At 41.9% G+C, this 15,232-nt stretch overlaps 1 protein-coding gene across 3 annotated transcripts in view; it reads left to right on the forward strand.

Moving 5' to 3' along the window:
• The window catches only part of LOC114653859 (b(0,+)-type amino acid transporter 1-like), a 39,096-nt gene extending 31,178 nt beyond the window's left edge, over window positions 1-7,918 (forward strand). For all 3 annotated transcript variants that reach the window (XM_051929278.1, XM_051929277.1, XM_028804425.2), the window contains 2 exons: window positions 3,688-4,052; window positions 7,419-7,918. In XM_051929278.1, coding sequence (XP_051785238.1) covers window positions 3,688-4,052; window positions 7,419-7,664 — 611 coding nt within the window. In that variant the 3' untranslated portion in view covers window positions 7,665-7,918. The remainder of the gene's footprint in view (window positions 1-3,687; window positions 4,053-7,418) is intronic.
• The last annotated feature ends 7,314 nt before the right edge of the window (window positions 7,919-15,232 follow it).

Here is a 15,232-nt window from a genome sequence, read left to right on the forward strand (position 1 = left end):
CAACCATACGCTACAGTTCACATGCACCTGTGAGCCACGTTCGGGCTAGGTGAGGTTTCCCGTGTTGAGTCAATTAAATTAAGCCACAGGCTCCACACCTGGTGGTGCCCTTCAGTCAATTCCTTTCAATTTCAGCTTTGCAACCATTCTCCCTCTGGAACACAAAGACTTTGGTTACCCGGTTGGCTGCCCGGCGGGTCATGGGAATAACGCCGCTGGATCGCCAGTCGGCATCGTGTATGGTCGGAACTACGACGGTATGTGATCTTCTTCGAATCTCCGACTTTTGTTCTTGATTAATGAACACATTCTTGGCAAATGGTTTCGCTCTCGCGCCATTGTTGGTGGGCGGGGCTCTGTGAGTTGTCGGGCATGGCTATCTTGCATACGTTTTGCTTGCCATGGACTTAGTGAATTATATATGTAGATGTCTGCAAATATCCATTAACCTACAATGTACTACACTAAACATCTATTTGATACCGGGGCGTCTAAAGCACTTTCCCACCTAATCTGTAAATCTACGCTCCCAGCTGCTCACCCTATCCCTTCTCTTGAATCTCATCCTCCTGTTAGTTGAACTCTTATCTATACAGTATATATAAAAGTCAATGTGTGTGTGTATGTATGTATGTATGTTCCAGCATCACTTCCGAACGGCTGGAGCGATTTTCATGACACTTGGTACACTTGTTTCTCATTGGTCGACTAAAAATACCGTAGGGTGAAATCAACCCTAACCCACCCCTTTGAGTAAGGTGGGGGGGGGGGGGGTGATCTTGTGGTCTTGTATGCATGTTATCATCCAGTTGACACTGAGAATGACCACCAGAGGTCGAACTGGAGGTGACTGCCAGCTTTCTTTATGTTTGAGTACCACCGCACCCCCTGTTGCTTTTCACATTAAATAGAGTTGGCCGGTTCTGAGTGTCAACTGGATGATAACATACATACAAGACCACAAGACAAGTCTTCATTGTTTGTTAATTTATTTTTATTATTAAAGTTTTGGGTTTTTTTAATTATATTTTTCTCAAAAAACACAAAACACTTTATTTTCCTCCCGGGCAATGCCAGGTATTTCAGCTATGCTAGTCATTAATAATCATCTTTTATTGCTGAAAAGGCAAAGATGACCCAAAGAGATTCTTTCAGTATTTTAGTAAAAGAACAGTCAAGGAGGAGATGAAGAGTATTAGGAACAGTAAAGGTGAGCTGGAATATACAGATAAATGCTATGAATTTCCACTTGGAAATTTTTGGAATATATACAGTATGTGTTGTGGAATTTGACCCCCGGACACAGACACACACACTGTTTATGTTACTTTTCCTGCAACACGCAATGTAACCACAGTTACTCTCAATATCTCAGTCCTTATCTTTTATCTTTCTTTTCTATTCTTTTCTTCACCGCCTCTACTCCTCTCCTGCAAGCTCCATCCTCTTCCACCCGACTCCGGCTCCCTGAGTGGAGTGAAGCAGCTCCTTTTATACCACACCCGGAAGTACTCCAGGTGTTCCTCAATTAAGTCCCGGCAGCACTCCTGGGGATGGCGGAAGTGCTGCATTTTAAATCCGGCTCCTCTTCTGGCAGCACTTCTGGTTGAGGCGGAAGTGCTGCAGACCACGTCTCCGGAATTATCCCAGTGGCCCCTGGTGGTGGCCACGCAACCCAACAGGCTTGAGCGTTACAGCTCCATGCTCATGGTCCCGATGTAACCCAGGGTGGCTGTCCTTTCCTGTCCGGGGGAATGGCTTGCCTTTTTCTTGGTCCCCTGTTGTCCCAGGCTTCTCGACAGGACACGATCCCCGGCCGTCCATCACAGTGTGAAGAACTCAATAACGTTCCAAAAGTAACAGGGACTACTAAGGAGGTACTGAGTGATTTGGAGATTGTAGAGGGAGAAGAGCTGCTCAGATTAAATAGGCTGAAATCAAACAAATCACTAGAGTGCTTAAGGAGGTTGGTGAGTACAGATATAAGCCAATCGAATCTTGCATCGAAATCAAGAGTGAAAACTGCCAATTGGCATTAAACATCCATGTGATGCACTGTTAAAAGAATCCTCAATTCTGTGTTAAAGAAGGTAAGTCACCCAAGGGGCCTGTGGAGGTCCAGCATTGGTGGCAGATGAAATTTAACGTAAGTAAATGTAGGCCGTTAGATAGATAGATAGATAGATAGATAGATAGATAGATAGATAGATAGATAGATAGATAGATAGATAGATAGATAGATAGACAGATAGATAGATAGATAGATAGATAGATAGATAGATAGATAGACAGACAGACAGACAGACAGACAGACAGACAGACAGATAGATAGATAAAAAATGTTTTAGGCTGTTGCTACAAGCCCCGAATGCACCCTGTCTTCACCTCTTCATCAGACGTGAATCTTCATCCTCGTAGGTCTTCTTTCAAATTTCAAGTCTGGTTGATTTGCAAAGGATTTGCCACATCATCTACTGCCACTCGTCTATTCAACAGAATCATTTCATGTATACGCTCAAGATTGTCATCAGTCGTGAACATGGACGGGCATCCAGCTCCTTCTTTGTAGCTGACACTTGTGCAACCTTCCTTGAACTTCTCTATCCATTCATACACACTTCGTTGCAACAAAACACTTTCTCCATACTGTGCACAAAGTCTTCGATAAATATCGGCACCAAGCACACCCTCAGACCACAAAAACCAAATCACTGCACGTTGCTCTTCTTTCGTGTAAATAACAAGTGGGGCAGCCATTGTTTCTCGCACCACAATTACAAATGATCTGACATAACGCGTTCATACCTGCACAGCAGTGACAGACAGGGACCTCGTAAGGAAAGCACTGACAAGACAGTGCTGCCAACAGAAGTTTTAATATAACCGGAGTGCGGATCATTTTTAATTCACCCTTTGAGGTTTTTAAATACCTGGTTTAGGTCTCCACGCAGTCTCCTCTGCTCAAGAGTAAGTAGGTTTAATTCTCTGAGTCTGTCCTAGTAGGTCATGTCCTTAAGTCCCATGATGCACTTGGATGTTCTCCTCTGCACAGCTTTAAGTGCTGCTATGTCTTTGTTGTACTGTGGTGACCAGAACTGCACACAGTACTCAAGATGTGGTCTTACTAGTGCATTATATAGTTTGAGTATAACATCCTCTGACTTAAATTCAACAGTTTTTATTTTTTAAGCTAACATTTTACTTGTGTTTTTTTAATTGCTTATGCACAATGCCAAGTAAATGAAAATGTTGTATCAATATAATCCCCTAAATCCTTTTCAAGGGTTGCTTCCTGTAGATCAGTGTCTCCGTCTTTTATTTGAAACTGATGTTCCTTTTGCCCACACTTTGCACTTTTCTACATTCATTATATACTGAGGCACTGTGTCCCACTCCCGGCGGTCCCGGTACATCAGAACCTCATCCCCGTCCCGTATTACATCTTTCCTCTAGTTGCAATCCTAATCGGGACTCATCTTTTTTGGTGATAAATTTGCACTTGACCTAAGTTGCTGTAAAATGTTAAATGGACTTGTCCATTCTGGTGTCTTTCACCAAAAGCAGGATCGACTTTACCAATACCATCATGTGACGATTAATTTTATTTTTTCAGTTCTACAGTTATAAAGCTCCAAACTCAAATTCTTGTTCTGTATGTAATGCTGTTAAATCCTTTGTTTTCCTTAGCTGCTGTGGGAAACACCTGGGCCAGCAGGGTACTTGGCTCCTTTTTCTGGATAATTCCCATGTCGGTGGCAATTTCTACCTTTGGTTCCATTAATGGCTCCACTTTCCTCCAAGGACGCCTGAAGTATGCCGCTAGCAGAGAAGGACACCTGCCGAGTTTTTTTTCAATGCTAAACATCCATCACCTAACTCCGGCACCGGGCATTATCCTGTCTGGCCTCTTGTCCATTCTGTTTGTGATCTCTTCCAGCCTCCTCACACTGACCAGCTATTTTGGATTTTTCTCATGGGTTGTTATAACGATGACTTGTATTTCTCTGCTGGTTCTTCGGTACCGGGAACCTGATCTTCCCAGACCATATAAGGTAAAATTGGCATCTTTTCCTTCTTCTAATAATAAGCCACTCTTGTTTTAGTGTTTCGACAAATGAAGAAGAATGAAAAGAGTGTGTAGCATTACAATACAATACAATACAGTTTATTTTTGTATAGCCCAAAATCACACAGGAAGTACCGCAATGGGCTTTAACAGGCCCTGCCTCTTGACAGCCCCCCAGCCTTGACTCTCTAAGAAGACAAGGAAAAACTCCCAAAAAAACCTTGTAGGGAAAAATAGAAGAAACCTTGGGAAAGGCAGTTCAAAGAGAGACCCCTTTCCAGGTAGGCTGGGCATGCAGTGGGTATCAAAAGAATGGGGTCAATACAATACAATGCAGTACACAGAACAGAACAATTTCTCAATATAGTAAGAAATAAAAAATATAAATTTTAGAAGTACAGAGCAGAATTTAACAGTAGATGATATATCCCATAATAAGATTTGGATTTGTGTAGAGTCCTGGAGACCTCATCCTTCAAGCTGCCTCCCCCATTTGGCCATTCCATGGCTGAAACAGTGCTGGGCCAGCCAATCCGATGAAAGGTCCCCTCTTTCCCACGATTCCTGCGATCCTCCATCTGGGGTGACTTTTCCTTAGGCAGGCAAAACAACTTGGCAGGTGGGCCATGGCACCAAGTGCCACATTTGAGTACCGAGAAGAAAAAACAGAATAAGTGAGGGTTAGTATACAATTATAACTGTTATGTTACTTATGTTTTAGTGCTAATGACTAACAACAGAGATGCAGTCTGTACAGTTAATCAGAAGCGCTAGTCAGGATATGCTAAACTGAAGTAGTGAGTCTTCAGCCGGGATTTAAAAGCTGAGACCGAAGGGGCATCTCTTATAGTAGCAGGCAGACCATTCCACAGTTTAGGGGCCCTGTAACTAAAAGCTCGACCTCCCACTGTTATTTTATTAATCCTTGGAATCATAAGCAGACCAGCATCTTGAGATCTTAATGTGCGCTCAGGTTTGTAAGTCATGATAAGTTCAGACAAGTAAGCCGGACCTCGACCATTTAATGCTTTATGTTAAAAGAAGGATTTTGAAATCTGCCCTAAACTTAACCGGGAGCCAGTGTAAGGATTTAAGAACTGGAGTTATGTGTTCATTAGTGATTTTAGAAAAGATACAATTAGTTAGTTGTCTAAAGTGTCCCATTTTTTGTTGAATCGAAGTTTGCTCTGTCCAGTTCTACAAACTGGTACCTTGCTGTAGGAACCCACAGCTGTGTGTAAGGAAATTGTGTTATTGTGATATTTCCCTCTACTTACCCTTTACATAGAGGCAAGTGTACTCATCAGGTTCGTTACCAGGATGGTCTACTGTCACACCTTAAGATTATCACACGCATACATAGATATATGCATACACACAGAACCTCAACAGTGCCCTATGAATGACAAACACACAGCTGGTTAATTTCTAGCACTTGTGATAGAAACCAGGGCATCAATGGCCTAAACCCCAACACGGACACACAAGCACAGTCCCGGCTTCTAATAAAGGTTGGTTTATTAACCAAACCCCCTCAAATATGTCACAACAAGCACAAAACACAGGTTTGTTCTTTTCACTATAATTCTCTCACCAGCGCACTGCCCTCCTCCAGTCAAGTGTTGCCTCTCTACCTCCCAGCGCCGACTCCCCTGGATAAGGGAGTGCGTTCCCTTTTATTACAGACTCAGGAGTATTTCAGGTGTCAGGGCGATTGCCCGATAGAAGCACTTCCGGGTCACACGGAAGTCCATTATAACAGGGAGCTTGTCTCCATGCAGCGCCCTCTTGCGGCACCCAGTGACTCCAGCAGGGCTGCCCTGCCAGACTACATTTCCCAGCATGTCCCACTGGCTTCCCACTGGGCACGGATATCTGATACTGCTGCCATCTAGCGTGCTGGTGGAATAAAAACTCCTCAGAGTTATCTTTTCTTTTCCATGGGCTGTCCGTCCATCTTTTCAGATCCTTCCTTCCGGGTTTGCTTCTTGTTTCCTCCCCAACTGGGATGCCCATCCAGCCCATGTGGCATCTACACACTTTAAGCCACACAAGTGCCTTATGAATAATACAACTTGTCACTCAGTTAGCACTTCAAGAGACTTACATACACACAGACCCTAACCACAACAGTGCCCCACGAATGACACACACACAGCTGGTTAACCTCTAGCCCTTCAAACCACCCAAGTGCCTTAGGAATAACACAGCCTGTCACTCTCTCAGCACTTCAAGAGACTTACTTATTGTTGGCACAAACAACATACGATGTTTTAGATATATCTCAGATGTAAATATTACTTTAGTCTCTAGGAATATATTTAAACTTACAAGGGCTCAACATCCTTGGCTATAGGCCATTTCTCAACCCAGAATGCCTTACTTTACATCCTGTTCCCTACTATTGGGTGGAGCTCACACCCTCAGCCTTAATAAACCTTGCAGCACGGAGCGTATGGCAAACTTCCGGTTGCACCAGGTGCTCAAAGAAATCTACCTTATTACTTCAATCACTCTCTAGACATGAAGACAAAGCATGGAAAGTTAAAAGCAGCGTGGTGTTTATTACATGAATAATAACACCAAATAGAACAAAGAACAACAGAAAATGAGACGATAATAAAGTCAGGATATATATAAGCCTTTAGAAAAAGCTTATGAAAAAGTAAAGAGGTCAAGGATGAATGTCGCAGGGTGGCATGGATCTAACACTCGAAGCTGTTCATGAGATGCTTTGCTGACGTGGCTGCCGTTCTCTTCTGACATCACTCTGCTCTCTTCTGATCTCGCTCTGGGTTTCGCAAGATGTGATTGCTACATGCACCTGATAGGCTGGCTGTCGATATGATGAGTGAGTTTGCTCAAACTGTTTCATCCGTTTGAGTCCGTCCGTTTTTCCAAGCAATAAAGTTTCTAATGTTTTAACAATCTCTTGTGTCAAGCTGTAATTTCCAGTCCCATGGCATCTCCTTCTGGTCACAGATTGTAAAGTAATCGAGTACAGCTTGAACCATAGCATGTCTTCCTTTCCCAAGCTGTAAACCAATTAAGTCCCGCTGCCTTTTCCTGCACAGGTCATAAAATCATCAATACAGCTTGAGGCGTCTCCTGAATTCAGATGGTACTGATATTGGTGCAATTCAGGAAAACATTTTGCCTTTGATGTTAACTGTCCATGCTATTGATCTGTATTTAAGTTCATTTCTTTCGTCTTCAACAAAATATAATGAAAATAGTGACCAAAATTTACAGATGTTGTACCCCACAACAGAAATGATTCTTGACCTTTGAACCAACTTCCATCTCTGCCTCGTGTACTAAGTTATATCCTTTTGTTTTTTTTTATTTGCAGGTCCCCCTGCCTATTGTTCTGCTGACCATTGGGGCCGGAATCTTCTTCATTTTAGCTCCTATCATCCGCTCTCCCAAAAAACAGTACATCTACGGCTTGCTGGCTATGTTTGGGAGCCTCATCTTCTACGTGCCTTTTGTTCACTTCAAACTTCGTTTCAAGTTCTTTGATAAAGTCACTTATATTATGCAGCTGTTGTGCGAAGTCAGCTTCATAGACGAGTCCAAAGCATTCAAGGGAAAATGATGTCTCTCTTTTCTTAGATTTAAGTCAAGTACACTGCATTTTCACACATCCAGACAGAAATAAATCAATTAATACATATTTATGTTGTAAATCATTCAACAGTCACAGTTTCTCTGTAAAGAAATTAATTTGTCTTTCTATTGTCAATGTCAGGCCTTCTACACATGGCTAGTGTATTTTTTCCAGTTTGCTATAGTACTATCATCTTAACTTGCTCTGTGGTGCAATTTATGAAATAAATATTAACAAATGAATTGTTCTTTACTGATTTCCTTTGATATTAATGCTTTCTATTCACCAGGTAACTGGGAAAAACACACTTAAGAGTATGCCGGGGACATCTTTAACTTGTCTCTGGCACAGGCCAAGGTACCCACCTGTCTGAAATCGACTGCTATCACACCGGTGCCCAAACAGTCTAACACCAGCAATCTGAATGATTACAGACCCATTTTAACAAAGTATCTATCTATCTATCTATCTATCTATCTATCTATCTATCTATCTATCTATCTATCTATCTATCTATCTATCTATCTATCTATCTATCTATCTATCTATCTAACAAAGTGCTTTGAGAGATTGGACTTAAAACACATTAAATCTACAGGTGCTGGTCATAAAATTAGAATATCATGACAAAGTTGATTTATTTCAGTAATTCCATTCAAAAAGTGAAACTTGTATATTAGATTCATTCATTACACACAGACTGATGTATTTCAAATGTTTATTTCTTTTAATGCTGATGATTATAACTGACAACTAATGAAAGTCCCAAATTCAGTATCTCGGAAAATTAGAATATTGTGAAACGGTTCAATATTGAAGACACCTGGTGCCACACTCTAATCAGCTAATTAACTCAAAAGCCTTTAAATGGTCTCTCAGTCGAGTTCTGTAGGCTACACAATCATGGAGAAGACTGCTGACGTGACAGTTGTCCAAAAGACGACCATTGACACCTTGCACAAGGAGGGCAAGACACAAAAGGTCATTGCTAAAGAGGCTGGCTGTTCACAGAGCTCTGTGTCCAAGCACATTAACAGAGAGGCGAAGGGAAGGACAAGATGTGGCAGAAAAAAGTGTACAAGCAATAGGGATAACAGCACCCTGGAGAGGATTGTGAAACAAAACCCATTCAAAAATGTGGGGGAGATTCACAAAGAGTGGACTGCAGCTGGAGTCAGTGCTTCAAGAACCACCACACACAGACGTATGCAAGACATGGGTTTCAGCTGTCGCATTCCTTATGTCAAGCCACTCCTGAACAAGAGACAGAGTCAGAAGCGTCTCGCCTTTGGACTGCTGCTGAGTGGTCCAAAGTTATGTTCTCTGATGAAAGTAAATTTTGCATTTCCTTTGGAAATCAAGGTCCCAGAGTCTGGAGGAAGAGAGGAGAGGCACAGAATCCACGTTGAGTGAGGTCCAGTGTAAAGTTTCCACAGTCAGTGATGGTTTGGGGTGCCGTGTAATCTGCTGGTGTTGGTCCATTGTGTTTTCTGAGGTCCAAGGTCAACGCAGCCGTCTACCAGGAAGTTTTAGAGCACTTCATGCTTCCTGCTGCTGACGAACTTTATGGAGATGCAGATTTCATTTTCCAACAGGACCTGGCACCTGCACACAGTGCCAAAGCTACCAGTACCTGGTTTAAGGACCATGGTATCCCTGTTCTTGATTGGCCAGCAAACTCGCCTGACCTTAACCCCATAGAAAATCTATGGGGTATTGTGAAGAGGAAGATACAATACGCCAGACCCAACAATTCAGAAGAGCTGAAGTCCACTATCAGAGCAACATGGGCCCTCATAACACCTGAGCAGTGCCACAGACTGATTGACTCCATGCCACGCCGCATTGCTGCAGTAATCCAGGCCAAAGGAGCCCCAACTAAATATTGAGTGCTGTACATGCTCATACTTTTCATGTTCATACCTTTCAGTTGGCCAACATTTCTAAAAATTCTTTTTTTGCATTGGTCTTAGTTGATATTCTAATTTTCCGAGATACTGAATTTGGGACTTTCATTAGTTGTCAGTTATAATCATCAACATTAAAAGAAATAAACATTTGAAATACATCAGTCTGTGTGTAATGAATGAATCTAATATACAAGTTTCATTTTTGAATGGAATTACTGAAATAAATCAACTTTGTCATGATATTCTAATTTTATGACCAGCGCCTGTATTATCTTGTATCTATTATCCATCCCACCCTAGATCAGCATCAGCATGCCTTTAGGGCAAGCCGTTCCACAGAGGATCCTATTGCCATTAATCTCCATGTATTACTTACCCATTTAGAACAATGGGGGACATACGGTATGTGAAAATGCTGTGTGTGGTCTACAGCTCTGTATTCAACACTGTTGACCCCAACAGGGTAGTCATTAAACTCCTGAAGCTGGGCCTCAGTAATCCTCTGTGTTTCTGGATCAAGGACTTTTCATCAAACAGGCCACAGTTAGTTAGACTCGGTTATCATTTTTGTTCAAGTCTGACTCTCAGCACCGTCTCTTCTCTGGAATATATTCAAACATATAAAGGCTCAACATCGTTGGCTATAGGCCATTTATCAACCAAGAATGCCTCACTTTACGTCCTGTTCCTTACTATTGGGTGGAGCTCACACCCTCAGCTTTCATAAACCTCGCAGCACGGAGCGTATGATAAACTTCCTGCTGCACCAGGTGCTCAAAGAAATCTACCTTATTACTTCAATCACTCTATAGATATGAAGACAAAGCATGGAAAGTTAAAAGTAGAGTGGTAGTTATTACATGAATAATAATACCAAATAGAACAAAGAATAATAGAAAATGAGAGTGATAGTAAAGTTGGGATATATATAGCCTTTAGAAAAAGCTTACGAAAAAGTAAAGATGTCAAGGATGAATGTCGCAGGGCAGCATTGAACTAGCACTCGAAGCTGTTCATGATATGCTTTGCTGATGATCAGATGGAAACGGATCCATAATGCAGGTGCCCTCTTCTGACATCACTCTGTTCTCTTCTGATGTCTCTCATCAGACAAGGAATATTTATTATAAAATTCAACTGGGGGGGGGTTCACAAGATGTGATTGCTACATGCACCTGATTGGCTGGCTATCAATATGATGAATGAATTTGTTCAAACTCTTTCATCCATTTGAGTAGATCCATTTTTTACAAGCAATAAAGTTTCTAATGTTCTCCATGTATTACTAACCCATTTAGAACAGTGGGGGACATACAGCATGTGAGAATGCTCTGTGTGGTCTACAGCTCTGTTTTCAACACTGCTGACCCCAACAGGTTAGTCATTAAACTCCTGAAGCTGGGCCTCAGTAATCCTCTGTGTATGTGGATCAAGGACTTTTTATCCAACAGGCCACAGATAGTTAGACTCGGCCATCATTTTTGTTCAAGTCTGACCCTCAGCACCGGCTCTGTGCGGAGTCCCCTTCTGTATACCCTGAACACAATCAAGCTTGGGTTACAAAGTTGCACAGGAGAGTTCAGCAGGTTTTTCAGGGAGTAGAAACATTATTCTGTCAGTTACAAACACAAGTCTCTAACAGAGGCGATCCAACCTCACAAGGAACGACTGTCAAATGTGACGCATCAGCTAAAAAGAACACAGTCTTCTTCATCAAGGGGATCCAGCAGGCCATTAGCAGTGGCCAGAGCTGAGGGAGTCTGGGGGAAGAGAGACAGGAGACTGAGAGAGTTCAGGATGGACACGGCTCGATTTTTTAAATGTTCATAGCCCAAGCCAGCAAGTCAGCAGCTGATCCCACAAAGAGGTACTGAAAGACTTTGTTTCTTTTCCATTGAAAAACTGTTTAAAGGGGGGTTTCTGAAGGGCCGCCACGTCCCCCTGCAGCAGTGGTCAAAAAACATGCAACTGTGTCACCGAACATCCTACAGATGCACTCATCAAACTTGCAGATGATACTACAGTGGTGGTGGTGGGGGGGGGGGGGTACTGATCTCTGGCTAGGATGAGATGGCATGCAGAGATGAAGTCGCTATGAATGGTAGAGTGGTAGTCAGTAAATAATTTATCGCCAAAGAAACCATTCTGGATTTTCGGAGACAATGCGAGGATCACTCATCTTTAAACATCACAGGAGAGAAACAGAAAAGGTTCTCAGCTTCAGGTTTCTGGGGACCCACATCACTGATGACCTCACATGGACAATTAACTCCACTGCCTTAGTTAGAAAGGCTTAGTTGTGGCCCTGTTGTTTAAGGACACTTAAGAAGACCAACTTGGCTGTGGAGCTGCTTGTGTGCTTTTATTGCTTTTCTGTTTAGAGTGCTTTAACATACTGCATTATAGTGTAGTATGGCAACTGCACAGCAGCAGACAGGAGGACGACACAGAGAGTCAGAAGTGCCTTGAGCATGGGAAAGGCGCTATATAAATAAAATGTATTATTATTATTATTATTATTAATACAACTCAAAAGATCATTAGACTTCTCTGCCCTCGCTGGAGGATTACCTTCAAGACTCAATGCCTTCCTCAGAGCTAGCAATATCTGGAGGGATAAAACTCACCCCCTGCCATCACCTTCTTCCCTGCTATGATCAGGTAGGTGCTCTAGGACCATAAAGACTCGCACTAATAGGCTCAAAAAGAGTTTTTCTCCTATAGAGCAATCACTGAACTGAACTCCAGTTCAGCTCACAACCGTATGGCTTGTATGTCTTAGTTCAAATTTTTAATATAAAACCTTGTGTAAATTTATTTTGGTGTAAATTGTGATGAGTTTTGGATGACTAAATATATGTACTACACTGCAAGAGAAATGTGCAATGACAATAAAGGTATTCATAATATGAACTCATGAACACATATGACTAATAGATAGATAGATAGATAGATAGATAGATAGATAGATAGATAGATAGATAGATAGATAGATAGATAGATAGATAGATAGATAGATAGATAGATAGAGTGCATCCGGAAAGTATTCACAGCGCATCACTTTCTCCACATTTTGTTATGTTACAGCCTTATTCCAAAATGGATTAAATTCATTTTTTTCCTCAGAATTCTACACACAACACCGCATAATGACAACGTGAAAAAAATTTACTTGAGGTTTTTGCAAATTTATTAAAAATAAAACAATTTAGAAAGCACATGTACATAAGTATTCACAGCCTTTGCCGTGAAGCTCGAAATTGAGCTCAGGTGCATCCTGTTTCCCCTGATCATAGTGATATGCTATGAATACTTTCCGGATGCACTGTAGATAGATAGATAGATAGATAGATAGATAGATAGATAGATAGATAGATAGATAGATAGATAGATAGATAGATAGATAGATAGATAGATAGATAGATAGATAGATAGATAGATGTGAAAGGCACTATACAATAGCTAATTTTACAATATAGCCATCCACTGAGGGTCTCCATCCAACCTGATAGAGCTTGAGATGATCTGCAGAGAAGAATGGTAGAAAATTCCCAAATTCGGGTGCGTGAGGCTTGTCGCGACAGACCCAAGAAAATTCCAAACTGTAATCACTGTCAAAGGGGCTTCAACGAAGTATTACATTAAAGGGTCCTGATACTTGTGTTAATGCGGTTTAGCAATTTTATGTTTTAAATAAATGTGTTGTTTTCGCATTGTCATTTTGTGGTATTAATTGTGGGATAATGTAAGAAAAAAATGAATTTAAATGACTGTGTGACCTGTAGAGGGCACTACTGGGTCCCCAGTCCTTCAAACACACCAACAGCAACACAATGTGACTCGAATTGGCCCCAGCAGGGCTGACTCTCACCACTATAATTCCCATCATGCTCCACTGAGGTCCTGGGATTCTGCCTTCTAGTAGATGACCCCGATTTCAGAAGCTTTCCCACACTGCTCCCATATCTTGTCTTCCTGTCCAGGTAAGGGTCTCATACTCATCCCAGCTAGAATGCCAGCTAATCCTGGTTGGCACTTACACATGATTAAGGTGTAACTGTCTTTTGTAATTTAAATACACGTCAAAATAAGAGATGGAGTTGGTAGAAATGTAATCCAACCTGAGGCCACTTAGGCTTCCTGAACAAGGACTGGATGTCCTGCTCCAGTTGCTATTCCTCAACACCAATTTGGCAATGAATCTGAGCACAAATGGCTCTGTGCTTTAAAAGTTTACAAACTGAAGTCAAATGACTTTCTTCGGGTTTGTAAAATGTTGCAAACATTAAATGAAAATCATTAGCAGAACCCACCGGGATCAAAGATCACTTGACATCTCTATGCTATTGAGGTTGCGTTAATCAATAGGTTTGTTTCAGACTAACAAAGGCAGAAGGCACGTTTTATCAAACTCAACAAGCCGTGTTGGTGTTTTTGTTTTTTTGGTCAGGTTAGTTTAGTTTTGTGTTAACCAACAACCGCAGTGAGAAGAGGACAATTAATGTCGAGAAGACATGCAGGTTTTTGAACCACATTATGCCACAGCATGGCCAACACGCCGGCACACATTTGCAATCTGGAATTGCTGACTTATAAAAATGGGAAAAACTGTTGACATAATGTTAAAGAGTCTGAGAATTGGCGTGCACTGCTTGTGTGAAATGCAAAATGTGGGGTCTGCAACAAGGGTATCATCGTTATTTTGTATTGTGCCCTTCTGTTGTGAAAACTATTCCAATGTGCCTTGGAAATACACAACGTTAGTGCATAGCATAATATAACATAAGTGTAGCTGTTCAAATTAACATTTTCAGACTCACCCACTGAATTCAGCTCAGGGTCTCAGGGGCCGGAGCCCATCCAAGTAGCAGGAAACGGTCCAGGAAATAAGGTTCAGTCCATCGCAGGGGACGCTCACACATGCAGGGTGTGAAAAAAGTCGTCTCAACTCACGAAAAAAGGTTTGGGGCAGCCACCTGTATATTGCCCCTGGCTGCAAAAGGGTAAAGAAAACAAAGTTGCTGTGTTCAGGTTGAGTTCCAGGACTGAAGTGGTGAGGTTTTGAAAGATGGTGGGTTTATAAGTCATGAACTGGAAGTAATGTCATCTGGCCATAACCGAAAGTGATGTCAGTCTGGGCACTGTGACCAGAGGTGACATCAGTCTGGGCGCTGGAGCCGGAAGTGATGCTAAATCAGGCAGGTTTTCCCATATTTGGCCTGCAGATATAACAGAGGCAGGTTTAGTGCACTCCACCACCCCCTGGCCTGGAGGGTAATTACCTCCATTTGGTCCACTCAGCTCCTTCCTAGTCACACATGTGTGGCAAGGGCTACTTCAGAGACTTAACCTGCCATGCCTGTTTTATTTCAGTTTTTGGACCCACAAAACATGGACAAATGTGTTGGTACCCCTCCACCAAAAAGAGAAGAACCCACAACTGTCTCTGAAATAACAAAGTCATCGGCACCCATCCTTGTTTTTAATGTATTCAACAAAAATCAGACTTTGCTTTAGTGTTTGGATTTAACAGAATATTTCAGATAATAACACAAATGAAAATGGTATGGACAAAAATGGTGGGACCCTTCATTTAATATTTGGTTGCACAACCATTAGAGTTTCCAGGCACTGCACACAAGCGAT

The sequence above is a fragment of the Erpetoichthys calabaricus genome, chromosome 6 (genome assembly GCF_900747795.2).
Source record: "Erpetoichthys calabaricus chromosome 6, fErpCal1.3, whole genome shotgun sequence".
NCBI lineage: Eukaryota > Metazoa > Chordata > Cladistia > Polypteriformes > Polypteridae > Erpetoichthys > Erpetoichthys calabaricus.